Source organism: Andrena cerasifolii, chromosome 2 (assembly GCF_050908995.1).
Source record: "Andrena cerasifolii isolate SP2316 chromosome 2, iyAndCera1_principal, whole genome shotgun sequence".
Taxonomy (NCBI): Eukaryota; Metazoa; Arthropoda; class Insecta; order Hymenoptera; family Andrenidae; genus Andrena; species Andrena cerasifolii.
This window is the reverse complement of record NC_135119.1, coordinates 15528909-15556078: the sequence shown is the minus strand read 5'-3', so window position 1 is coordinate 15556078 and position 27170 is coordinate 15528909. Positions and strand designations below refer to the sequence as shown.

At 36.5% G+C, this 27170-nt stretch overlaps 8 protein-coding genes across 8 annotated transcripts in view; 4 read left to right on the top strand and 4 right to left on the bottom strand.

The window, feature by feature from the left end:
* Window positions 1-27170, top strand: part of Tcs4 (Threonyl-carbamoyl synthesis 4) — a 59396-nt gene that overhangs the window by 28964 nt on the left and 3262 nt on the right. The gene's annotated exons all lie outside the window — the stretch shown is intronic.
* Tpi (triose phosphate isomerase) lies at window positions 786-2146 on the top strand. The gene is made up of 3 exons (XM_076806964.1): window positions 786-1045; window positions 1207-1460; window positions 1548-2146. Exons 1-3 carry the CDS (start codon window positions 937-939, stop codon window positions 1926-1928), a joined length of 744 nt encoding a protein of 247 aa, XP_076663079.1. The 5' UTR covers window positions 786-936; the 3' UTR covers window positions 1929-2146.
* On the bottom strand, window positions 2136-2911 carry Mrpl20 (mitochondrial ribosomal protein L20). The gene is made up of 3 exons (XM_076806974.1): window positions 2686-2911; window positions 2499-2609; window positions 2136-2431 (listed from the first exon to the last, which is right to left on the bottom strand). The coding sequence occupies exons 1-3, from the start codon at window positions 2770-2772 to the stop codon at window positions 2180-2182; spliced, it is 450 nt and encodes a 149-aa protein (XP_076663089.1). The 5' UTR covers window positions 2773-2911; the 3' UTR covers window positions 2136-2179.
* Sas10 (UTP3 small subunit processome component Sas10) lies at window positions 3172-6507 on the top strand. The gene is made up of 4 exons (XM_076806924.1): window positions 3172-3335; window positions 3549-4153; window positions 4971-5659; window positions 6283-6507. Exons 1-4 carry the CDS (start codon window positions 3319-3321, stop codon window positions 6370-6372), a joined length of 1401 nt encoding a protein of 466 aa, XP_076663039.1. The 5' UTR covers window positions 3172-3318; the 3' UTR covers window positions 6373-6507.
* LOC143366149 (10 kDa heat shock protein, mitochondrial) lies at window positions 6611-8067 on the bottom strand. Its single transcript, XM_076806984.1, has 3 exons — window positions 7909-8067; window positions 7073-7240; window positions 6611-6981 (listed from the first exon to the last, which is right to left on the bottom strand). Exons 1-3 carry the CDS (start codon window positions 7909-7911, stop codon window positions 6838-6840), a joined length of 315 nt encoding a protein of 104 aa, XP_076663099.1. The 5' UTR covers window positions 7912-8067; the 3' UTR covers window positions 6611-6837.
* LOC143366126 (heat shock protein 60A) lies at window positions 9025-12667 on the top strand. Its single transcript, XM_076806919.1, has 4 exons — window positions 9025-9179; window positions 10041-10452; window positions 10542-11432; window positions 11527-12667. Exons 2-4 carry the CDS (start codon window positions 10041-10043, stop codon window positions 11931-11933), a joined length of 1710 nt encoding a protein of 569 aa, XP_076663034.1. The 5' UTR covers window positions 9025-9179; the 3' UTR covers window positions 11934-12667.
* On the bottom strand, window positions 13331-16104 carry Dbp80 (putative ATP-dependent RNA helicase Dbp80). Its single transcript, XM_076806923.1, has 8 exons — window positions 15901-16104; window positions 15337-15572; window positions 15168-15260; window positions 14874-15091; window positions 14604-14781; window positions 14280-14517; window positions 14018-14180; window positions 13331-13905 (listed from the first exon to the last, which is right to left on the bottom strand). The coding sequence occupies exons 1-8, from the start codon at window positions 15961-15963 to the stop codon at window positions 13652-13654; spliced, it is 1443 nt and encodes a 480-aa protein (XP_076663038.1). The 5' UTR covers window positions 15964-16104; the 3' UTR covers window positions 13331-13651.
* LOC143366121 (uncharacterized) lies at window positions 17635-27089 on the bottom strand. The gene is made up of 11 exons (XM_076806910.1): window positions 26934-27089; window positions 26153-26252; window positions 23093-23667; window positions 22121-22983; window positions 21856-22013; window positions 21599-21778; window positions 21189-21503; window positions 20968-21121; window positions 20665-20795; window positions 19278-19892; window positions 17635-18269 (listed from the first exon to the last, which is right to left on the bottom strand). The coding sequence occupies exons 1-11, from the start codon at window positions 26942-26944 to the stop codon at window positions 18096-18098; spliced, it is 3276 nt and encodes a 1091-aa protein (XP_076663025.1). The 5' UTR covers window positions 26945-27089; the 3' UTR covers window positions 17635-18095.

Below are 27170 nucleotides of genomic sequence, written 5' to 3'. Positions count from 1 at the left end.
ACTTAAAAGCTTAACTTGGAAATTTCTTTGTACCTTGCTTTATTTGAAACACCCGCACTCCGACGAGCAGAGCGGAAAAATACGATTTTATCGATTTTATGTATGAAAAATATTTTTTATCTTTTTTTAAAGAATTTATCTGAAAAATCTGTTCCCGACACATCGTAGGGGATGGTTTTCTGCATCTCTCATTAAATTTTCATCCAAATCGTTGGAGCGGTTTTCGAGATTTTACGTTCACCATCAAACGGTGCACCGCGTACACGCCTTTACGTTCTTACTCACAACTTTTATGTACATAGAGCTATTTAGACTTTTCTTTCTTTGAAGTAAAGCTCATAGCATAATGATTAAAACTAGAAAAAAAAAAACGTTCTCTCTACTGTTATTTATCACTTTACAATTTGCGTTTGGAAAAAGGCCTTTTTTAGGGCTATCGAGGGTAACCTACCCCCTTAACAGCAAGGGTTAAGGTTTCGACCAATGCAATTCATCATCCCACAGCTAGGTACTGTTCTGGGCAGAAAGCCTCCACGCTGAAAGGTTAAGCTCAATTCTGAGAATACCCATTTTAAATCCGAGCTAAGTTTCTTTTAAATTTGAAATATATTTGAATGAAATCTGTACATGCGTGTGAAAATGAAATAACTCCAAAGAAAATAACAATAGAGAAAAGACTGATTTATGTTACCGAATAAAACAATTCCTTTTGAATTATCCGCTTGAACCATTGAACCGCGAGAGCCAGTTGGGAAGCAAGCAATAGCTTGCGAGCATAGTGGGGGTAACGTGAAATAAGGTTGAGAAGAACGTGACAGATTCACCTTCCGTTCTGTTGAAGGTCAGACGCAAAGTATTTTCGAAAATTCTTCCAGCCTCGCAAAGTGGAATTTCATTTCTATCTACACTCCACGCCAGGGAATACATTGTAAAACCATGGGTCGGAAATTTTTTGTCGGTGGCAATTGGAAGATGAACGGTAATAAAAGTGAAATAGACAAGATCGTTGCTTTTTTAAAAACCGGTCCGCTCGATCCAAATGTGGGTACGTTTCTCTTATGTATTACATTTTAGAATTTGTGATTTCCGATTTTTAAGTGACATCGATAGATATGTTACGTAACAGTTCGACTTTCGATACAATATCATATAAGATATTAATCAATTTATATTTTTATAATACTTTTAATACCATAACTATATCAGAGGTTGTTGTTGGGGTACCATCGATATATTTGACATACGCCAAAAGCATATTACCCGCTAATGTTGACATCAGCGCGCAAAACACGTACAAGGTTCCAAGCGGAGCCTTTACTGGAGAAATTAGCCCTGCTATGCTCGTGGACAACGGAGTTCCATGGGTGATTCTTGGTCATTCCGAACGTAGGAATGTGTTTGGTGAAACCGATGAATTAGTCGCGGACAAGGTAGCTCATGCTTTGGACGCTGGAGTAAAGGTAGCCATAACTTTTACATGGAGAATAACATATGTTTTGCATGTTTATTTCGTTGCAAATTGATGAATATCTCCATTTGAAATAAAGGTAATCGCGTGTATCGGGGAGAAATTGGAAGAGCGCGAAGCTGGAAAAACGGAGGAAGTGGTGTTCAGGCAGACCAAAGCTATTGCGTGTAAAATAAAATCTTGGGACAACGTAGTCCTTGCTTATGAACCGGTATGGGCGATTGGAACGGGCAAGACAGCCACACCTCAGCAGGCTCAAGAAGTCCATGATAAGCTAAGAGAATGGTTCAGTAAGAATGTCACTCCAGCTGTCGCGGAAACTCTTAGAATTATTTATGGAGGATCAGTGACAGCAGGAAATGCAAAAGACTTAGCGAAAGAAAAAGACATCGATGGATTCTTAGTTGGAGGAGCATCTTTAAAACCTGATTTTGTACAAATTGTTAATGCCAAACAGTGAAATGAAATATTCTGGAATGGCGCAAAGTTTATTTGCTTATTAATTCATACATGCGATAGACATGTATATTTTAAGCAATATAAAGATTTAACTTATATATTTCTTCGTGTTTGTTGTATAGAAAAATATCGAGATCATGTTACTGCAATGACAAGTTATCCTATGGTAATTAGGAATGGATCATTATTAACACAATAAATAACGCACTAAAATCTAAATGTCGATATTTATTTGGCAATAATCCTTTCATTTTATTTATCAGCTAAATCGTGAACCATGACACTCTCAGGCATGGGATTATCAGCAACTTCTTTGATTCCTCCCAATTTTGCTTTCGCACAGGCGATATCAGACAAACACTTAAATGTTCGTGGTTCCCACACAGCTAAATTAGCTAGGGATTTACGGTTAAGGAAAATATTACATCTACTTAATCCTTCAAACAATGTCTTCAGAGTAATACCATGTTCACTTGTGGCAGCGTTTAACCTAGTTTCCCAAAGCTAGGATACAATGCAATTTATTAGATAATTGTAACGCTACAAAAGTAAAGGAAAAGTTATTTCTTACCTCTTTCATATCTTCTTTTTTAAGTTGCCTCCCTTTTGTAGCGTTTAACAATGATCTATGCACACTTCTAATAGCTATACTGTAACAATTCCTTCTCCTTCCATAAAAATGCTGAAAGCAGTTTTATTGAAAATACAAATTACTTTAATTCATGATTTTGGAAATTATGCAGGATGCATTTACTAACCGCAGCTAATTTAAATATTTGTCGCTTTCGCCAAAATTCGTCGGGACCTCGAGTTCTCACAAATAATTGCAAACTTAAAAATACCATGTTTCTGAGTAACTGTAAAAATGTCAATTAACAAAATTCTTTCTTTCTACTTCAGTAATTTTTAACTAGGCGAAGAATAATAATTGATTTGAGGTTATTTGAGGTTACAAATACACCAGGAAAAGAGATATATCGAATTCGGTATCACGCACTGACTCTGTGCACGAGCCAGAAAATGAGTTGGATTGGTTGCTTCTGATAGAGACGAAGATAGCTCTATAAGAATCAACCAATTCAAGTTATTTCCTGGCACCAGCTCAGAGTCAGTGCGAGATACCTAATTCGCTAATAGAAAGTATATATATATATATAGTCAATAGGATTACTTTTAAAAACTTACATGTTATATTTTAGGTGATTTGTATGTAGATAATTCTAACCATTTGTATACACTTGATTTAGGTGGAAAATGAATTCCTCCAGACATTAGTGGAGTACGTTTGTGAGGTTAGGTAGATTTGTACGTGTGATCACGTGTCAAATATTATAAAGTGGTTGAACGTATTTTATTATAATTTCCACATAGCTTTCAAATAAACATTCAATATGAAGAACAGGAAAAGGTAAAGCATTTCTTAATAGTATTGCGGTATAGAAAGTAATGAAATTCAAATTTATTTTGAAATTTGAAAGCAAGAAGTGTCAAAACAGTTTAAGGGGTATCACTCTAATTAATGGAGTTATTAATTTTCTAATTTTGATTCCGAATAAAATATATTCAATGTCTCGTTATTATATCTGTACTGTTCTTATTTTTGTAAACATGTTTTTGATAGAATAAAAAGACCCGATGTGAACAAAGAAGCGGAGGATTTAGAGGATATAGATATGAATGAGGTCACAGATTCGGAAGAAGAATATTCAGAAAGTGAGCGTAAATTACTTCAAAAAGTACGAACTAGACAGTCTTCTGAAAGTTATGATAGCGATTATGAGGTTTATGGGTTACGTGACAAGAATGACGAGGATCGAGATGATATGGAGGAAGACGAGCAGGCAGATTCCATGGAGTCTGACATCGAAGGACTAAAAGAAGAATTTGACTTACCAAATGAGAAAGCTTGGGGCAAAAAGAAGAGAATTTATTATTCTACGGATTATGTAGATCCTGATTATGCTACTGCTAGTCAGAAAGATATAGCCGAGGCTGAAATAGAAGAGGAAGAGGCTAGGAATATCCAAAAACGGCTAGCGGAACAACTAGACGATGCTGATTTTGGATTAGAATTTATACAACAAACGAAAGGCGACGCTCGAGAAGTTTCCAAGGGTGCCGAGCAGTTGGTAAAAACGGATCTGAGCAAGCTGAGCAAAAGGCAAAAACAAGTAATGGTTCTTAAAGAAAGTCCTGAATTTATGGCTCTTGTAAATGACTTTAAAGGTACTTGGTATATGTATACAATATTAACCCTTCGTTGACGCTCTGGGTGTGAGCTAGCGCTGGGACTATTCAAATAATTTAATATTCGAATATTTTACAAGTATTCAAATGCTACGAGTAAACTTCGAATATTTGAGTATTCGAATAGTATGGTGTGAAGTGGGTCAAATTAGCTTACAAGATTTCACCCTGACAAATGAACCTAAAGAACTTGATTTATAATTCACACCATACTATTCGAATTATATTCGACAAATAATTGAGCAACTGAAGTATTCGAATATTCGAATACCGAAAAATTCGACAAATAGTCTCAGCCCTAGTGTGAGCCACCCATAAGCTGATTTTGACGCTCTGTACCTTCTATATGCAAAATGAATACCTTTTCTCCAAAGCTGACTTACAAACTATTTTATCTCTCAAAATATTATATCCGAGCAATAGCTCTGTAGATTTTTAGCTTCTAATATTGAAATTTGTAAAAGTTACAACTATTTAAAGATTTTCTTCGTTTTTTGAAAAACTGTGATTAAACTTAAAAAAAAAAAACTATTGAAATATATTCCAGAGACCTTAAAACTGATCCATGATTTTTTTTATGACGATTGGATTCTTTAGATGATAAGCAGTTGTTACAAAATTGCTCTGGGTGTGAGCCACCCAGGTATGTCAAAGTTGATTGAAAAAGGAGGTGTGTCAACGATGGGTTAATACTTTAAGATTATCAAATCTTGCTTGCTGAATAAAGTTATAATTATAAGTGTTAAATTTACTTTACAATTTACATATTTTTTAACGCGTATTACGTATGATTTAGATCGCATGACGGAGGCAAGAGATATACTGGCACCATTCTTGAAGTTAGTTAAAAACAACACATCCTCTAACAGTCCTGGTGTTTCCTTTGTAAAGACAAAATACCATCTTTCATTGAACTATTGTATCAATATTTGCTTTTATTTGATGCTGAAAGCCAAAAGATTGCCTGTAAATTCGCATCCAGTCGTAAAGCGTTTGGCACAATACCGTCAATTACTGAATCAACTGGAATCAGGGCAGGGCAGTTTGATACAAGAAATTCAAGAACTACTAAAAGCTAAAGAGCTGGGCAAGCCGTTGTATAACGTAGCAGACGGTACTGAAGTAACCACGGATAAAAGGAAGGCGACCAGTCGGTTCAAGGAGAAACTGAAACATTTAAGAAAATCTACGAAAGAAAAAGTTGTGGACACGCAGGTGTTGCTTGAATCCGAATCTGAATCAGAAAACATAGAATTGACGGACGAAGAGAAGGACTTGGAGAATGATATGTCTATGGAGAAAGAAGAGGAAATAGAAGACGCTGGTATAGCAGAAGCTGTAATTGAAAACAAGGGAAAGAGGGCGATTACATATCAAATAGCAAAGAATAAGGGTTTAACACCACATCGTAAAAAGGAGCAACGCAATCCTAGAGTAAAACACAGGAATAAATATCGCAAAGCCAAAATTCGAAGAAAGGGAGCTGTATGTATCCGTATACTTTAAATCAGCGAAGACCAGTTCGAGCCATTTGGGAGCCCGGGCTTCATGATTTACCATAGCCACGCGGAGGGGGAGATCGAAAGCCTATGATAACTAGTGTCGCGCCACGGATAGGGAAAACTGTAAGAGTGTAAGTAGTAGCGTGCGGTGCAGGCTCGTACCCCTAGGCTGAAATAACTGGGCCCTCTAAAGGTCTGCGCACACATATCCGTTCCGTATCCGTCGTTCCAGTGGTAAGAAGAGACCCTCTACACCCCTCTTCTTCTTACCACTGGCACGACGGATACGGAACTGACGCGGAACGGATATGTGTGCGCAGACCTTTAGGAGCTTCAGTGGCAGCGATTACTGGGGCCCTCAAGAATCCCAGTCATTCAAGCCTATCGTACTGGTATGAAGCTGCACCGTACACTACCACAGTTTTCCCTATTCGTGGCCCGCCCACGTTATCATTGGCTTCCGAGCTCCCCTTCCGCGCGGCTCTGGTAGACATCGTAGAGCACGGGCTTCCAAATGGCTCAAACTGGCCTTCGCTGCTTTAGATGATAAAAATACCTTCGTTCGAAGTTTCTTCACCTTGAAAGTAATCATTTTTCATTTTCTAGGTAAGAGAAGTAAGAAAAGAAGTCACTCGTTACGCTGGAGAAATATCTGGAATTAAATCTACCGTGAAGAAAAGTATAAAGATAAAATAGGGAGCAATAGCTAAAGTTGTATTAGAATTACATTTCACATTCAAAATTGTAAAATTAGTATATTTTCTATTATGATACATGGCTGATTTTGTATGCAAGATAAGAATGTAGTACATTAAACAATTTTATCACACATTTCGACAACGTTAATACACCTTGTTCTGCTCTTTTGTCGGTGTGATACGGATAATCCAGGTTACAAAAGAAATACAACGAGAAATGATTCAGAACGCGATAATTGTACAAACGTAATGAATAAATGTTTTATTTCGTTTTATATATATGAAATCATGACACTTATATTAACATCAGACTCGCAAAGGAATTCAGTAATTTTGTGATTTAACAAGAAACACTGAACTATACATAAAGTTAACATATACATCATTGTTTCATTGCTCCTTAATCTTTTGGAAAACAGTTTGCAGCGTTTGAAAAATGACAAACTTAAAGTTCAATGAAATCTTAAACATCCAGCTTTGCTAATATGTCAGCCTCGCGGAATAAATGCAACTCCTTATTATCTTCGAGCTCTACTTTCGTTCCACCGTATTCTGGCAATAAAACGACATCGCCAACTTTGACACTCAATGGAATGTGCTGTCCTTTCTAAAAGACAACAAAAAACCCATAATTATTATCGTTGTCATGTTATCGATAACCTTACTGGTTTCATAAGCGTAAAATAGTTTCTATGTACATCGTTTCTCTGTCCAGGTCCTATTGCCACAACCGTTCCCTGCAGAACTTTTGCTTGAGCTTTTTCTGGTAGAACAATGCCTCCTTTCGTTTTTGTCACAGCTTCGGCCCTTTGTATGAGAACTCTGTCGAAAAGGGGCACAAGTCTTTTGATGGCGTTAGCTGCAGCCTAAAAATATTAAAACAGAGAATATATAGAAAAACTTCCATAGATTATTGATACAACATGGCAAATATATATATAAATATAAATTGACTACTATATATAAATATATGGAAATTGACTACTTTAAGGTCTTGCATGGTGCAATTCTGGGCAGCTATTCGTAATGCTTAAAATTCTGTGAATACTTGAATTTGAGCAAAAGTTACGAGTATGTATATAATTAACCAATAATCAGAATGCAATTTTACGAAGTCGTAGCGATTATTCATCAATAGCTTTGTAACGAAGTTTGTAACGTTAACTCGCCTAGGTAAATAACAAAATTCTTTTGTTTCATCAATAGTTATTTGATAGTCATTTATTCTTTTTCTCGTTCAAAAGGAAACATTTGATACCGGCTACGCAACGAAGGTAAAGAACAGAATCATTGAATTACTATGCAAAACAAAAAAGCAACGCACCATAAATATTTAAAATTATAGTTCATTAAATGCAGCGAATGTACTTCCGAAGCAAGAGATGCTTTTTTTTTGCAAGAAATGTGTCTTTTCAGTTATTGATTTGAAGGTTATCTTGAAAAGTACGGAAGAAAATATTACGAGGCAAGCTGTTATTCTGTATATTGAATTACGTACAACTCAATGAAAACATTACAGAATTGTAATTCTTACCATTGTTAATTTAATGTATATTGAAAGTTACAAGTTCGAACACTTCAGCCAGCAACTACGCTCGTGCACGTTGTGTAACCTATGTGGTTCAGCCGAACAAATCGTGCCGATTTTCTCGAAGTTTCCAGTCTCCCTTCCACCAGTCCTGCCCCCCACTATGCGTTCATTGATTCGCGGTCCATGGACGAGCCCATATACATATATACATCTATCTGTTACGTAACTGTGTACGGACCTATGTTACCTATGTACGGTAGAAAATCTACCGCGAGATAGCGTGCGATTACTATTCACCACGTGGACCAACGTGGGCAACGCCGTACTTAAATAGATATTCCGTACAAATATCCTTCTGCAAAACTGTTCGATAGATATGAGAAATCGCACTGGAGATGCATGCGACCAAAGATCATATTGGAAGGTCAAAATGCAGCTGTTATATTAATTGGAAGAAAATTACTCCTTTGTATTCCAGTAGTTGATAACATATCGGCTTAATGTTAGACTACTTAAAATATGGCAAACCATTCATTCTTCTATTCAAAATACTGTTTAAAAATAACTGTAGGTAGTGAAGAAGTATTATCATCTCGCTAGTTCAAACTAATTTCGCTACGTACATAAATGAATATTTCGTATTTCGATGTTTTTAAAATACTTCAAGCAAGCGGTACACGGTATTAGTAGAATTAGATCTCTCAGACAAATATACTGTATAAAGTTACGCATTTTAAGTGATAAATTGAAAATAAATTTTTATGGGTCGGTAACAATTTGAAGATTGAAAAACGCACAAAGCTGAATTGCCGGTCTATCGACAAAAGTGATTGGTGAAGTGTGGCGAAGGTTGGGGAACGTTGCGGGCGATTGCATCACACGGGTTCTCGTACGTTCTAGAAACTTGTGCTTGCCTAGAAAAAAGCGACGATAAGACCGATGATCTGGACGAAACCGATGCGTCGAATGTCACTGGAAAAAGCCATGATTAATTGCATGATTTCGATTTCGTTTAAATTCTTTTTCACTCACATTTAATAAGAATTTCGCTGGGTTTTTAATCGGATATAGTGGGGTTAGGTTAGAATATCGAGCAGAGGGGCAAGGGGAAGGAGGAAGGGGCGCAGTCGCAATCTCATGTGGATAGCGCCGAGCTCTTTACACGCTTCTCATTCTACTGGAGAGACAACGTGCGGTCACGCTGCGACGATTTTCAATTACTTTTCCAACCGCAATCTATTAACCAACGGCTTTTCTTCTTACGTTAGATCAAGGTAACACCAAACAAGCCTTTTTTCACAAACCTTTCATTGTTCTATACTTCGAGAGCGTGGTGCGCGTTAATGCTCAATGATATTAACCGGTTTAATTGACCCTAAAGTAATTTATTTCTCCGATATCAACTTCATACTTTATTTCTCTTATCACTACGCCTTTGAATTGCTTTCAACACCGTAGTTGTATTTCCTTCAAGTTTGTCGATACAATGAACGAAAACGTTGTTACATACAGTCGAAGACGTTACGCCTTTTAGAGAGATAACCAAAGCTGTACGGTACAAAGAAATTTGTTAAACACGCATGTTTTGTATATATGATAAAAATTCCCTTCGATCACCTTAGTTTCTCTGAATTATTTCCTATTCCTTTTACGAGCAGTAAATTTTCAGTTCTTTGTTCTCTAAATATATTTTTCTCGATAAAGCCGGCCGGGATTTTGTACGCTTAGTATGGCGTATCGTAAATCGGGATAACGGAAAGAAGAAATGCACGAAGAAAACAAAAACAGAATACCAGATTTGTTAATTGCAAATCATTTGGCGCAACAAATCTTCATAGATTCTCAGAAAAATAATTTCCATCGAAGAATATCGTGCTCCGTATCCACGCGGTAGTTTACATAACCACATTTTCGCTTTTAAAAAGTTATTACATTTTCAATGCGCTAGCATCGTTTATATTACACAGAGAGAATATTTTATGGATGTAAAGCGGTTAAATTTACTTGCAGATCGTTTTATCCCAAGTTTAAAAAATATGTAAAAATATTAATTTTATATAATTCGTGACGCTAAAAAAAATAAGGCTGTATAAAAGTGAGTAGCAAGATTGTCTATTCCTGTTTTTCTTCTTCAGATGCACAGGTTACCAAGTGTGTTGCGAGGTGCTGCTCTGCGCCAATTACAAACTCGTGCGTACGCCAAGGATGTACGGTTCGGCTCGGAAGTTAGGGCGCTTATGTTGCAAGGGGTGGACATTCTAGCAGACGCTGTTGCGGTAACAATGGGCCCGAAGGGTCGCAATGTTATCTTGGAGCAAAGCTGGGGTAGCCCAAAAATCACAAAGGACGGCGTGACAGTGGCTAAAGGAGTAGAGTTGAAGGATAAGTTTCAGAATATTGGAGCAAAGTTGGTACAGGATGTAGCGAATAATACAAACGAAGAAGCAGGCGATGGAACAACAACGGCTACAGTTTTAGCTAGAGCCATCGCTAAGGAAGGTTTCGAGAAGATCAGCAAAGGCGCCAATCCTGTAGAAATCAGAAGAGGTAAGTATAAATGTTGAGGAGAGGATTATACAAGTCATTATACTCTCCGATTAGAAAATAGCAGTGACGAATTAATATGCATATCGTAGGTGTTATGATAGCAGTTGATACGGTTAAAGATGAGTTGAAGGCTTTAAGCAAACCGGTAACAACTCCAGAAGAAATTGCGCAAGTAGCAACTATTTCGGCCAACGGGGATAAAGCCATTGGTAATCTTATATCCGATGCAATGAAGAAAGTTGGGAAAGAAGGTGTGATCACAGTGAAGGATGGCAAAACGCTCAACGACGAGCTTGAAGTTATAGAAGGAATGAAGTTCGACAGAGGCTACATATCTCCTTACTTCATAAATTCGACTAAAGGAGCAAAAGTCGAATTCCAAGATGCGCTTTTACTCTTCAGTGAGAAGAAGATATCGTCGGTGCAGTCTATAATACCAGCATTAGAGCTGGCGAATTCACAGCGAAAGCCGCTTGTTATTATAGCCGAAGATGTTGACGGCGAGGCTCTGTCGACCCTCGTGGTCAACAGATTGAAAATCGGCTTGCAAGTCGCCGCGGTTAAGGCACCTGGTTTCGGGGACAATAGGAAAGCAACGCTCCAGGATATGGCTATCCTGACTGGAGGAATTGTGTTCGGAGACGATGCGAATCTTGTCAAGTTAGAGAACGTGCAATCGTGCGATTTGGGCGAAGTTGGCGAGGTGATAATTACAAAGGACGACACGCTTATCCTTAAAGGGAAAGGAAAGAAGAGCGACATTGACCACAGGGCCGAAGTAATTAGAGATCAAATTGCCAATACAACTTCCGACTATGAGAAGGAAAAGTTGCAAGAGCGTTTGGCAAGGCTAGCATCTGGAGTCGCGGTTTTGAGAGTCGGTGGAAGCAGCGAAGTTGAAGTAAATGAAAAGAAGGACCGTGTTCACGATGCTCTTAACGCTACCCGTGCTGCCGTCGAGGAAGGCATTGTTCCTGGAGGTAAATACAATCCCCCCCCTCCGAATTGCACTCTATAAGTTTATTCAAGAGTCGAAGCTCTTTACTAATTTCATTGACTGTTCTCGTTTTATAGGTGGCACCGCGCTTCTCAGATGTATCCCAGCCTTACGAAATTTAAAAGCACTGAACACCGATCAAGAAACGGGGATCAAAATAGTGGCAAACGCACTGCGTATGCCATGCTTGCAAATCGCTCAGAACGCAGGTGTAGATGCCAGTTTGGTAGTGGCGAAAGTTAGTGAAAGTACCTTTGGTTACGACGCCTTGAATGACGAATATGTTGATATGATCGAGAAGGGTATCATTGATCCAACGAAAGTAGTGCGTACGGCGCTTACCGATGCTGCTGGTGTGGCATCGCTGCTTACAACGGCGGAAGCAGTAGTCACAGAGCTACCGAAAGAGGAACCCCCGATGCCAATGGGTGGTGGCATGGGAGGAATGGGCGGTATGGGTGGTATGGGAGGCATGGGCATGTAATTAAGTGAATTCCCGTACAAAGACTGAATTTCGTATTCTACTTAATGTTTGGCAACGATTGCAATTCAGTCGCGATACCGACATTTTCCTTATAAATTGCGATTAGAGTGGAAGGTATATGAATATAATTGTCTGATCGAGGTAGCCAAATGGCCGAACATTTGGGACAATTGTACTTTAACACGGAGGATATAAAGGCACATAGAAAGCAAGTTTTGTTGCCTACATGTTGTAATATTTGTTCTATAATCATTCGTTTTCGTTTTGCATTTGTAAAAATTATCGTTCTACTGGAACCATGCGTATTTCTTAGTGTTGACTAATTTCTCACTCGAACTAACAAGTATTTGTCTCGGCGATGTATTAGAAATAACGAAATTCAATGAATGTGTACAACGTAATAGCTTCTCTTCAGGAGAGAGCCAATTTATTTGTATTACGTCAGAATATTTACAAAATCGCTCGTATGGGACATCGTGTTTGTTCGATTGGTGAGAAATCGTCGTTGCAAAATAAAATATATTCGTTCAGGAATTATAAGAAAGTTCGAAATAAGAATATCCTCTGATGCAGTTTATATCATTTTTCATCCATGTGGATAAATGAGAATGCATGTGTACAAACGTGTGTATTGCAATAGGATAAAGAAACGCCGCAAGTTGTCTCGTACTTTTTTTTAAATGTTACGATTTATTTTCCATTTTTTAGTCTCAATAAATGTATGTTTAAATTAATTTATTGTTGTCTTTAAAACAGATATTCCCATACACTGAGAAAATGTTATCGTACGTTCTTTACAAAATGTAACTAGTAGAAAAGTTTCACATGGAAAGAAATTTGGAACTATAAAACATGAATTACGGCTAACAAAAACTTGGATTAATACGATATAAAGTACTTGATTTGTATTCATGCAAAATTTTATTAAAGTAAACTGTTTTCTAATTAATGCCACAAACCTGTACTTAGTAAAAATGTGTCTCTGAAAATTTATTCCATGCATATAGCACTTGCTTGTGAATAAATTTAAAGTGAATAATTGTTCTCTAACGATGGTATCAAATATTTCACGTAATTGCTATATGATATTTGTTCTATATTTAACACATTTATATACTTTATCATGATCTACGTACAACGAAGATTTTATAATATGTGGATGAACATAGAGATTCTAACAGAATAGTTGCCTCGCTAGTCAGGAACGTATTGTACAACATATAAATCGTAATAGCATTAATAATACATGCGCATCGTTTCAATGTTTCCTTCATACAAATATAAATGTGGGGTACATGATGCTAGCGTAAAAATTTAAGAAATATGAAAGTTAACGGCCTATCATGACGCAAGCGTTCGTTTCTCTTTCATGAAAACCCAAAGGACTAACAATAAGACTTGTACAAATGATCACTTTATCATACAACATATAAAAATATACCTTTATTATGTTTTTAAATATTCTCTGAATTCTGTAATATTCCTAATCCAATTGCCATATTTTAATGTGCTATGAAAAAATCGGGACTTTAAAATTATGGTGAAAAAAATAAAGATATGAAATTTGTCGGTACGTAATAACTAATATGTGCTATTGGAAAAGAAATACAAATAATTGATATTAAGAATACAAAGGTCTATTTTTGTTTTCTGGAAGTATTACAATATATCTACGTACATTTGATAAAAAGCATAATTGTATTCCCTTACGCATTAACCTAGGCTCCAATTTTTTCTATCTCGTCCGCATCGTCCGCGTCGAGGTAATGTATCTTCTTTCCGAAATGTTTCTCTATGTTTTCACACAGTTGCATCGCGTGTGACGAGTCTATTAAATTAATGGCAATTCCAGATTTACCAAACCGTCCTGTTCGTCCAATTCTGTGTAAGTATGTTTCGCAGTCTGCTTCCCGATTTTGATCCATTGGTAGGTCAAAGTTTACTACTATCGTTACTTGTTCAACGTCGATGCCTATAAGCAATACATTTTTAAGTAGCTAAATCGTTTGAACGTATGGACGTAACAATTATAATGTTACGTTACGAAACACGTTCCTAACGTTTGAAATTCAGTCGGTAATTACCTCTGGCTAAAACGTTCGTCGTGATTAGAACTTTTTCGAGACCAGCTCTAAATCGATCCAGAACAGATATTCTCTGTTCTACGGTCAGTTCACCGGATAATACAGCCACGGCATGACCATCTTTTGTCATTTTCTCTGCCAACCAGTTAGCTGTTCTCCGAGTCTATGCATAAATATAACGTACCGTTTACATTTCTAACATAGAATATTATTGCTTGCAATAGTATTGTATGTGTGGATTTAAACATTTGGGATATCCTACATGACAAAAGATAATCGCTTGTCCTATTGTTATTACACCATAGATATTGGTAATAGCCGCATACTTTTCATCCAAGTCTTTGCATTTAACGTAATATTGTTTAATGTTGTCCAGGGTTTCTTCCTTCTTCAATAATCGAATTATCAACGGATTATTGACTATAATTTCTGCAAACTCCATTACTTCCGATTCATAAGTTGCAGAAAAGAACATCATTTGGCAGGTGCGCGAGAGTTGTCTGTGCGTGTGTACAAGTATAAAAAATATAGATGCGTAAAGTACTACGATATGTTCATTCATGTTTTTATGCACTAAAATAATTACTTGTGAATACGAATACACTGATCTTGATGACCTTGCGTTGCAATCATCACGTCCGCTTCATCCAAGACGAACACCGATATTTGGTTTAAATTAAAGAACTTAAACTTAATAGCCCAGTCTAAAACTTTTCCTGGTGTTCCTATAATGATGTGTTCGGTGATTTTTGACCCACGACTTACTGGAATAAGTAAAAATATTCAAAGAAATTATCCACGGTGCGTATAAATCTACAGAGAGAGAGAGAGAGAAATGATTTATAATATGTATTACTTTCTTCTCCTCTAACAGCATATTTGATTTTTATTTCATTACAGAACGCAGACATCTTTGCTGCTACCTCGCCCGTTTGTATAGCTAATTCATAAGTTGGAGACAAACAAAGTACCTGGGGATAATTCTTAGTAATATCTACGCGGCTGAGCATTGCCAATACAAACGCAGCTGTTTTACCAGTTCCGGATTGTGACTGCGCAATCATATTCTGAGGTCTATAGATAATGCAACGAATTTTATATTTGTTAAAGATGTGTTTGCGAAGTACCTTCACTGAGAAAATAGACTTACGGGTCGGCGAGTAAAGTAGGTAATGCAGTTCCCTGGATTTTCGACGGAGCATTAAATCCCATTGCATATACTCCTTTTAATAAAGCTGGTTTACTATAACGTATACGATGAAATAGAATCTTTTTAAAATTATACAAATGCAAGCAGGTTAAGAATTAAAAATACCAACAGAGGAAGAGCCTCGAAAGATTTAACGCTATGTAAAGGTGAGGATGGATCTTTCCTCTGAATTTCTAAGTCTGTTGTTGTTTCCACCAAACCTTTACGTATGATCTTTTGCAGTAAAGATTTGTCTGCGGGTGAGATATGTTCGTCCGTTCCATCGTCGCTCTTAGAATCTGATGCAACGGTGGTCGTTGTCGTTGTGTTTTCTTTCAGTTGTTTGTCGATATTCAAACCAGACACCTGTTAATAATTGTTAATTGGAATATCAACAAAATACATTAGCCAGTATAATAGGACGTGAACGTTTCAATAAACGAAGCAGGCACGACGATTTTCGAGATAGTTTATTAAAAAGGGGGTTAAGGTGTTGAATATTGTGTACTACTTAATTGTCCTACACAATATTCGAATAGTTATTTTCTTAGTTCATCTGGATTATTACATAAATATAGACGGCGGAGAAATGGACAATATAAAACACGCGCGATGGTTTTCAATGACAAATATGTATCAACAGATCTAGGAGGGGAGCAAGCCGGTGTGACACTGTATACAATAAGAATATTACCTTCGCGGAGAGTTTTTCCTGCTCGTCCACATATGTACCCCAATCGAGTTTAGTCGAAGCCATGTTATCATCTGTTGAACTACGATTATTCAAAAGACAGTTTGGCTTCAGTCAGAACGCGAAATTAACGCACTTGCTCATCGAATCCTGATCGAATCCTTTTCTTTGATGAAGTATAAACTTAAGTAGCGTAAGCGTAAGTAGTATAAACTTTCAGAATCCTCACCTCACAATTCGTGGCGTCACTACACGGCGCAAGCGATAACTAACGAGTGGATTCTTTGCGCGGCACTATTTAAAGTAAACGTGCGCAATATGAAAAACTAACAAATAAAACGAGGTTACTAATTTATATATAAAAGAATATATATGGCCAATCTCTATATATATAAAATTCAAATCAAATACCACTGATAATCACGATTTCTCTGGAACCACTAATCCAATGACCATGAAATTTGGTAGGTAGGTTTTTCTTGGTTCCTCTTGGCCCCTAGGTAGTCATTTTAGAAAAACTTCCTCTCCTTCACCGAAAAACCATATATAATATAATTTATATATAGGTTATGTATGTTATTGCGATAGACCGGAGCGCGGTTCACGCCTCGACCGCGGGGCGGCCACAACCGTCGCGAGCGTACTCGCGGGCGAAAATTCGACGGGAACAAGGTATTAAGGCCGCTCCGAACGGAATCGAGCGCTTATCCCAGCATATTCCAGTTACCTTGGAAGTTTTATATTTATTATATGTTTTCCTTCTGTTTTCTTTTTCTGCTATAAGAGAACAGAAAGTTTTTAATCTATAACTTATAGGTATATAAAAGAAGAAGTCCTGACTGACTGACTGACTGGACTCATCAACGCCCAGCTCAAACTGTTTAACCTATTTAGGAACGTAAAATTTGGATGGTACATTGTATGTATGATGTAGGCGTCCACTAAGGATTGTTAGAAATTCCGTCCCCAAATGGGGTGAAAATGGGTAAAATGTATTTTCTCGGATTCCTTAATATCTCTTAGGCCCGATTAGATATCAACTTTGTTTTTACATACAAAGGTTCCCCACGCATATATGCCTAAAAACCAATTTCAGGATTTTGCCCTAATCAACCCCTAAAGGGGTGGAAAGGGGTAAACTGTGTTTTCACAGACTTCTCAATATCTCTTAGACCTGATTAGATATCAACTTGGTTTCTACTTACACTGCTTATCCACACAAATGCCTAAAAAACAATTTTAGGACTTTGCCCCAATCAACCTCTAAGGGGGTGGAAAGAGTGTTTTCACGGACTTCTTATTTATATCTCTTAGCCCCGATTAGATATCAACTTGGTTTTTTACTTCGAAAGGTTACCCACACAAATGCCTAAAAAACAATTTCAAGATTTTGCCCTAATCAACCTCTACGGGGGTGGTGAAAAGGGGTGAAATTTATTTTCAAGGAGTCCTTAATATCTCTTAGGCCCGAAGCGAAGCGCGGGTATATTTTGGTAGTTTTAAGTAAAACTAGAAAGGATGCTACTATTTTCAGGTATTTATCGTTTTTTTGAAGAAAAGAAATGGGAAAAACATTCTGTTGAACGTAATTATGGAATATCGATTAAATAAATGGCCAAGAGTTTAACAAGTTTCCGCGAATATACATTTGGAATAAACGGTTCTTTTTGAACAGTTCAAGGAACGCCACTGGTTCGGTGATAATTAAGTAAAGTTAAATTATTATACACCACTAAGTTGTAAGTGTGATTTGTGTTTTATTTAATGACACGTTTATGTTTTTGCGCTTAAAACTATAAATTTATCGACTTAGCGTGTACACTACGTGATAAATTGTAGCTTTTAAATGCACAGTATGTTATTAGATCTACTACGTATTTTTTTCTTTTTATGAAATATACATTGCATTTGATATATATGTACAAATTAAATTGTTAAGACATTCTACCTTCACTTGTAAAGGTATAATTATTAAATTCATTCGCAGCCAAAAATATGTTTCTTTCCTAGCCTTTGCGTTATGATAGATTCCAACTAATCGTAAGGAGTATGTAAAATATGAAATGCACGTCGAATCATGCACAGGCTGCTTCAATGAAATGGATTATCGTTACTTTGAAACACAAATAATGACTACACTATGTATTTTTTGTTGTTGCGGTTGAAATATGCTAGATCAGATGCACTTGGCATTCCTGTTAAGAAAGTTTCGCAACTGTAGCCGTGGTCTTAGCTCCGCTTGATTGCGGTACAAGGCGAACGGTTATCAGCGATAGGTCTAGCATTTTACGCTGGTATTTCTTGTGAAACACCATGGCAGCGGACTGCGTCTTAAACGCAATCGTTGCGCTACGCTCCCCCATTTGTATGCTCTATAACACGAATAATATCAACAAATAATTATTAAATTACGAAATAAAGTGTTTATTTAAAAAAGCCAGTATAATAAATATATTACAAGGACCGAATAAATTCGTAACAATACAGTGAATGATACAAGTATAGCTGTCTTGTATAGTGACTTGTAACAATTAAAATAAACATTATGATATTCAAAGTGCAAATTAAAACATTCATGTTCTATGCTATTGCGTAGCGTATTTAATACGCTGCAACACACACACGCACACACATATACGCACAATGTATAATGTACCTATTTAATATATCATTTTTATTAAAAATATAAAGTATCCTGCTGATTGTCAAAATAGGATTGCTGTATGCGTGATGTAGAAAAATATATTTAAACATAAACTTGACATCAACAGTTTATTGATACCGGTGTACATTAAAATGTACATAAAGAAAGTGAAATAATATAATAATGTGTAAATATCGAATATAAAGCAAACATTCAGTGAAATAGAAACTCCAATGTGCGTAGAACTATCATGCATAGATCTAATAGTCTAGTTACAGCAATTAACTTGAAGTCTTCCTCGGAATCGAAATCATTCAAATAATATTTTTATTCCAGTAAATTTAGGTCATTTAATATTAATCATGTTTGTTTAATATTATATGTTGTACATATACTTTGGTAAGAAACTTGCAGGTACTTTTCTTTGAATTCTATGAATTCTTTAACAACAGACGAGTAACTTTAGCCAAGGAATTATTCATATTTTCGGCAATATCGATTAAACTTATTCCTCTTGAAATTTTCGTCAGAAAGTTTTAGTAGAACTTAAGATATCAAAAGCATAATTAGAAAACAAATTAATATTTTGTTCTACAAAGGAAACTTAAAAGGTAGAACCAGCAATTTTGATGGGAAATAAATACATTTGGAAAAGAGAAGCAAAGCTTATGATCGAAGCTTTACAAATATGCAATGAACACTACTATCTGATATGTTTTCATGCAAAAATATTCACCTCGATTGCTCCGATGCCTTGACACATACGTCTAATTTGTGCCTCGGACGTACTTGCTGCTAAGTTCTCTACTTTCACGGTATTCGTCTTTATCTCCGGTAACTTTTTCGGTTGTACTGGTGATTTCTGAAGCAGAACTCTTTGGTTACTCTGTGTGTTGAGAACAACCTTTTGCGGATTGGCGTTTGCCACCTCTTGTACATTGATCACAGTTTTCTGTAGATTCCCGGGTGACCTCTGCTTAACGATCCTCTGTGAATTGCCAGCAACCTTTTGCCCGCTAGTAGTAAACTTCTGCAGTGTATCCAGCTGATTTTGTCCAGCTCTCGGAGCTGTACACGACGCCGCGATAGCTACTTTATTTTGCACTATTAGCTGACCTTTTTGTAAATTCGATACAGTTTTTTGTATAGTGGTGGCAATCTTCTGCGTGTTCGACAACGACTTTTGTATCACAATTCTTCGTGTCCCAGTTTGAGCATTCAACACTTTTGCATGATCATTGGTTTGGCCCACCATGTGTCCCGAGTCTTTTCCGGGATCTACTGAATCGTTGGATTGTACCGTCGTCTGTATTGTCCGGACAATTCGCACGAGCGATGGTTTCTCTGCAGCCTACAACAAAGATAACAACAAAAACACTTCAGTTTCTGGAGCTCTCCTACTATATGACATTAGACCTATCAACCAAGGCACTTAGGGTTGCAAGTTAGTATTGCTAGATAAAGCATTTTCTTTCAACATTTTCACTAAATCAACTATCACCAATTTAAAAAATTTCAACGGAATATAGTTTTACTGGAATAACTACAAATTTGAAGGAAATGAAAAGGAACAAAAAGTATTTAAAAAATATATTTTATTGAAACACAAATAAAAAATGTACAATATAAATCTAACCGACGTGCATATATTTTCTGATTTATTCATATTCCATTTGAAATATATAGTGCCACTCTGGTAATGATAAAGATTTAAAAAAGTTAACAATGTGTTTTGCTCTCATTAACGTACAGAGAATGTAACAGCACATCGTAATATGTGATAACAAGAATTTTGAACTTTTGCGTATATCAATGATTATATGTATACACAATTAGTATAATATGTACAATTATAGATGTGCAAATATTTATGTACAATATACTCGAATGATGAGTAAGTGAGACTTTAAACAGGCATGAGTATACCTATGCGTACTATTTGTGTCAGGTATTAAGCACGAGTTTCTTGTTCTTTTCTAAAAAATACTCCCAAAAAAAAACAAAGATCGTTCATCTTACTCAACTTTTTACTATGTAGGTTACATATTGAAAAAAAACGCGCTTTTCTCACGTTTCTCGTATCTCTAGTAATTAGAAAAATACGATATTTTTTATTGTTGTACCTCTGTTACTTGTGTATTGATAGGACGACCACGCCCTCTGCCAATACTGGTATGACCCTTGTTCACGGAAACATCTTTCACAACTCCCATGAGCGCCGATACGGGCTTTGCATCCTGTGTATTTTCACTGGCTGGAAAAGCATTACACATAACGCATTATGCATATGTTAAGAAGATATGTATATTAGTTGAAAATTTGCAGTTATTTATGCAAAATAGTATTGTTGATTATTATTTGAGACTAGAATTTAATAACATTTCAATTACTTTCCGATAGTAAGAAGCACCAATGATTATACATACATGTATTACTTTCGTTTTTCGCTTCTTCATTTTGTTTCTCCATTGCAGCCATTTTTCGCCTGTTCTCCTTTTCGCGTAGAATTTTTTCCCTAAGCCGCTTCTGTTCTTCCATCTTTTTTCTGTATTCCTGCATTTCCGGATCATTATCTTCGTCCTAAAAGATTTTTTTTAAAGAACCGAAAGAATCGGAAGTAAAAGAGAAAGATCGAACTGAAACACACCTTCTTTTCATTATTCGCGTTATTTAACATATCCACTGTTTGTACTTGTTGGAGATTTCTATTGCTAGGTTTCATTCTCTTTGGACTCAAGTCACGTAAAGGTCTATCTATTGGATCGGAAATCCTTTTCTGCGGTAATCTGCCTCTTATGGAAGCATTCGCAGGTCTGTTGCTTAGAGATTTTTGTGTATGATTCTGATCGTGGCTATCACGATACGCGTTCGAGGAGGGTGCCCTACTTTTCGGAGCATGATCGCTTCGACTTTTCGATGGTAAATCCCTGTCCCGATAATTCTGATGAATTCCTCTGTGATCCTAATGTGCATTATTTCGTAAGGAATAAATAATTCTTTATAATGTTTTAAGCTAAATAGTTTGAAGCAAATGCTGATTAGTCAGATTCTATTCACCTCTTGGTAATTGTCTTTTTGATCCCACTGATCCGATTTATACTTGGAGCTGCATTCGTAGTTACTCTCTCGCGAGTAATTAGCTCCTCCCGAAGGGTACTGCTGTTTATTTGGGCTTCCAGCCTGACTTTTCTGTGGTTTATTCTCTTGCCATACGTCAGAAAAGTAGGCATACGGATCCTATGCAGAATCATTTAAAGTTAAAGTATATACCTATAAAGATTTACGTCTCTGATAAAATATTTATCGATACATACATCGCTCTTGTTCTGTTGATAGTTTTGCTGGTACTGCGGCGGCCCTTGTTGGCTTTGATTGTATGAACTTTGATTCTGATAAGGTTGGGAGAACTGACCACTAGGAATTTGGGATGACAGCGGTGCTTGTTGTTGAGCGGAATCCCATAGGAGTCGTGCTGTATACAACGGATGAAAAAAATTTGTCTGTATATAGCAGCCATTATGTAATATGTAGTTGGGTGGACGATCAATAGCAATTGGGTAATTAATTTTGAGCACTTACCATCGGTGGTTGATTGAACGGCACCTCGAAAGTGAGGATTGATTAAAATCTTGTGCCCTGGAGGTAAAGGTACATTGGGTACATTGGAAGCGGACTGTTGCGGTACCGGTAGCGTATTAGTATTAAATTGGCTGGTAGATACTTGATCGGGGTAGCCGGACCTCGAATCGTAAACAGGTCGGTTTTCAAACTGAGGTTCTTGGAAATGCGGTCTATTCTCGAAGGGCGACTGATTGGATATTTGTATGTTAGGATGATTGATGGGTGGCCCTTGCGAAGAACCTTGTCGCGGAAATCCTTGCATTGGTAATGCCTGATTCCCCTGTAACAACGCCGTCGGAGTGCCAGGTACTAATGGATTCAAATTTCCAAGGAGCGATCCTCCAGGATTCCCTTGCAACAAGGGACCTTGATTATTCTGCATCAGTCGCGCTTGGTTCTCTTGTATGAGCACGCCTGAACTTTGAAAAGCACCCGGCTGAATTTGGACATACGATGGTTGGTTCGACGGATGATTGTAAGACGGTCCTTGGAGCGAGCCTAGCGAGCCAAGGGAGCCTGCCAAGCCACCTCGAGGTCCATAATCTAACCGTGGCCCGATTACGCGCGGACCCATTTGACCTTGAAATTGGTTAGGATTGAACTGCGGCCTATTATCTACAAAATGTGTAGGACCCTGCAGTGAACCGTTCGGAGAATAATGCTGGAAAGGTTGTACTTGAGAATTTGGTTGCTGATAAATAATCTGCTGATTTTGTACATTGTTTGGTACCCCAAGTAAAAACGGTGGCCTGGTTTCAAGCAGTGGTGGCCTACACGGTGGTGGTTGATTATCGAAGTTCGAGTTGCGTGCATTGCTGAACCTGGCACATGACGATAGATTTTATAAATATTAGAAGAGATCGCACATGGAGGAGCGATTATTACAAGAGAATATTAGAAAAATGCTACGAAGGATTAAGTTTCAAGTACCTCGGGTTAAAATTTCCAGAATTCTGTGTATTAAATCTTCCTCCACGGGTTCCTCCTCTTGCGCTTCGACCTCTTCCGCGGCCTCTGCTGAATGCCAACTTGGATGGTTCAGATGTGACCACATTTTCCAAAGTATCCGGTATATTATTGTTCATTTTTGGCGAAACTATGGTTCTCTCGTTTTGGAACCTGTTCCTCCTCTCCTTGGCCTCTTCGCACTCATCGTCTTCTATTCCTTGTCCATTTCCAATGTAGAGCTTTGCATTTTTCTGCAACTTCTCCCGCAAATCACCCTTTCCGATATTACTAGAAGTGTTAATGCTATCGCCTGCGGAGTGTTCATCGTGCTGACGCGTCTGCTCGTGTTTGTATTCATTAATTTCATCTTGCTCGTAATATTTCGATTGAACCTCTAGGTGATCTCCATCTTCATAAAAATCATTCTCATTACTTCTATTGGTCTTGCTTCTACTACATTCTATATTTTCATCTTCGCCATCTAAGTCGTCGAGCGCGTCGGTAACTCCTAAGTCCAGTACATCGTCTGTTTCCTCTTCTCCCTTATAGCTATTCTGCTGCTCAGGGAATTAAATTGCCAAATATTTGTAATGAAAGTATGATATTTAGCCGAGGTCGTTACAATCTATTCTTAATTAACATAACTATGTATATGAGTGCGTAAGAAATTACTCCTCTGTGAGTCACTAAAGCGAACGTATTATACGACTTTTGGATATGGAGCCACAATTCTAAATATCATGTCAAACCTCTGACGCTCGGAGTCTTCCTTGCCAATTCTCTTGGATATTATTTGCTAAGTCTATTAATGAAATCTCATCGCAAATATCTCGATAATGCTCACCGTTAAACATGATTATAAGGCATGCAGATCAATGTCAAATACATGTATGTATGCATATACATATATAAAACTAATCATTTATGAGGTGATACGCGATATCATGGTGGGTACTTAATTAGGGTGTACTTAATGAAGTACTGTTTTATGTGACATTAAGTGACAGTATAGCTTATACTTAACGATACTTGGAATCATTATAAACGTATTGTACAATGTATTACAGCTTCGGATCGTAGCAGCATGGCATATAACGTAACAGTCAAATATTTTCCGTTCAGTTTACACATGACGCTTATACAATTTGTCAACATTCCAACTTTTCTTTCACGCATACAATTTTCTTAGTAAAAACTTCCGTTTTTCAATCTTTGAAATATTCCATACTGCTGCCTCTTCTTTTCCAATGCAAATAAAAGTAGATACATAACCTTAAACGCTAAGAAAATTGGTACAATTCTCTTGGTAAACACGAACAATATTATTTCTTCTTACAGTACCAGTTTATCGTTACAAGTGAATCGTATGTTCGACTCATATTTTTATACGATACACGAACGTTTTAATGAAAGTATTCGTAATACATAGAGTTCTATTGTCCTGAAATTACTATATCTATACAGACCTTATTCTCATTCCTAATTTTCTAACGACTTTATAGAATGATTACTTTACAATTGCATTCAACGTCATAAGAAACTGGCCAAAACAGAAAAACAAAAAAAAAATCTACAGTCCGAGTGGATCCGGTCGATTTTAATTGAATTTTATTTCACAAGGCATTTGAAACTTGATGTATAAAAATATGTAAATTACACCCTTTACATATAAGAACATTCATTAAAACATTCTTTATCGTAAGAATGTTTATACCTGAACACATTATTTGGAACAATTATGCTATTCAGTTATATACATTGTCAATAACAGAATCCAGTAACATGTCCAACTATGATTTGTTGAAATGGTGCGAATGGCATATTAACAAAGTTGTTTTAACTACTATCAATATTGCTTCTGTTTAAAGTGTTCGATAAGTAAAACGTCTTTTGCAAAAGACAGGGGAAAAGAAATATGCATCGAAGCATTTAATCAACTGATATCAAATGCACAGGTAACATAATCGAATAAGAAATCTTATGGAACTAAGATTTTTAATACCCCGTCATTTATAAAACTTCCTCCATAGAAATAAGTAAGAAATTCAGAATAGTCGATGAAAAAAGATGGAATTGATAATGAATCGAGTATTATATATATATTCATTATACGAGTAAAATACAATGCACATAGAATAACAAAATGATTTATAATAAACACGAGCAGTAGTTCACGATTGATTATCTTTCCTTTTCCCTGCGCAAGCTACTTCCAAGTATGATATGTCTTTTATGTTACATAATTCATATATCAGTTTTTCGATATGTTTCAATGCTTCTTTTTCACAATAAAACGAATAGATCTGACAATAAATTCTACAGGATAGAAATTAGTATTCGATACTTTTGCGGAACACTGAATTCTCACCTACACAAGGAAGTTTACTAATTTTCACGCATGTAATTCGAACTTTCTGTAGTATCTGTTACAAGGAGCATATAACGTGTAAGACTACGAGTATAATAAAATATGTGTATCGTCTTGGGAAACTTTAGAATTTTATATTTCTTCCTAGCACTGCTGATATCGTAAATGAAATGTTTTAGTTATCGCTTTAATATGTAAACGCCAGGCGCAAAGTGACTATTTATTGTACAAGGGAAGATTACTGAAATTTAATAACATTGCTATAGGATAGAAATGAAATGTGAAGTTATAATTTTTGGATCAGCTATCATAGCTACAACATACAGCACAACAAAGACAGAAATAAATAAATGAAATGGATAGTATCGAATTATCACCCTGCATGCTGAAATACATCATTTATATAGTATACGAAGATAAATTATACCGAATTCAACCCATTTATGTTAAATAATTAATTGCCTCGCGAGAAAATTTGTCCAGAATAATTTCATAATTTCATAACCATAAATGGATTAAACGACCTTTGAACTTTCGATCGGAACTGAAGTCATTAAAACAATTATAAACTAAATTATAACACAAGCTAATACCGTATAATATATGCCGTATGGCATACAACGATGTGCTAATTCTCATTTAATAACAAAATAATGGTCCATCAATATGCTCACCCTCTCCACTTCATAGTCGTCTGCCAACAAAGCTTCTTCCTCGTCGTTGCCCAAATCATATTCTTCGTCCCCAAGATCTTCGTCCAATAAAGTATCATCGCTGGACAAACGAATAATTATCAAAGACTTTAAAAAGGAAATGATAATTTTAGAGTTGTAAACAATAACGTTAACTTTATTCTCAGCAGCTGAAAATTTCACTTTTATACCTTTGGATTATGTAAAATCAGTCTATTATTTAAGAAGGAATCACGTTTCGTGTATATATGCTTTTTTATCTTTTAACTTCTTCGTATAAATACAATTAAATTACAAATACATCGCATGAAGAAATTCCCTACTCCGAGCGCTATTATCTTAATTTGTAAAGAAAATTTATAAGATACACTAAAACGTATGATTTATATCGGGAAAATGTTTGAAGAATACGTTAGTTAAAGAAATAGAATGTACGGAAACGATATTTTCGTGTTTATCGAATTTCATTAATGGCTTGCAGGAAATAGATTTTCTAGAGAGAAATGTGATACATAACGCGTAACGAACAACTGAGCTAAAGGAAAAGGGGATGCAATGAATGACGCTTGATAAAACGCAATATACGTCATTAACAGAAGCGGTGGTAACTCTAACCTAAATTTTTATTAGAATAATCAAAATTTGTTTTCATAAGAAGCATAAGGAACATGCGATTATGTAAAATAGCTATATGCAACTATGGTAAATATAAAAAGGATACAAAAATATCTAGTTTCCATATTGAAAGAAGAAAATGCCTTACTGTTCCGACATGGTACGTGCACTTCCCGATTTATGTATGTGTCTTATGCTTGATTATGTGAAAGCCTGCAATCTGTGATGGCTACGAGACAGCAAGTTGCGGTGGGTCATATCGATTGCCATTTTCGATATATCCGACATCCGACTTTGTACCCACATCGAATTCTCGAATTGACTTCGAATCCAATATCGAACGCAAAGCGTTGCGATTTGCGAATGGTGTCAATCTGTGTGTTAT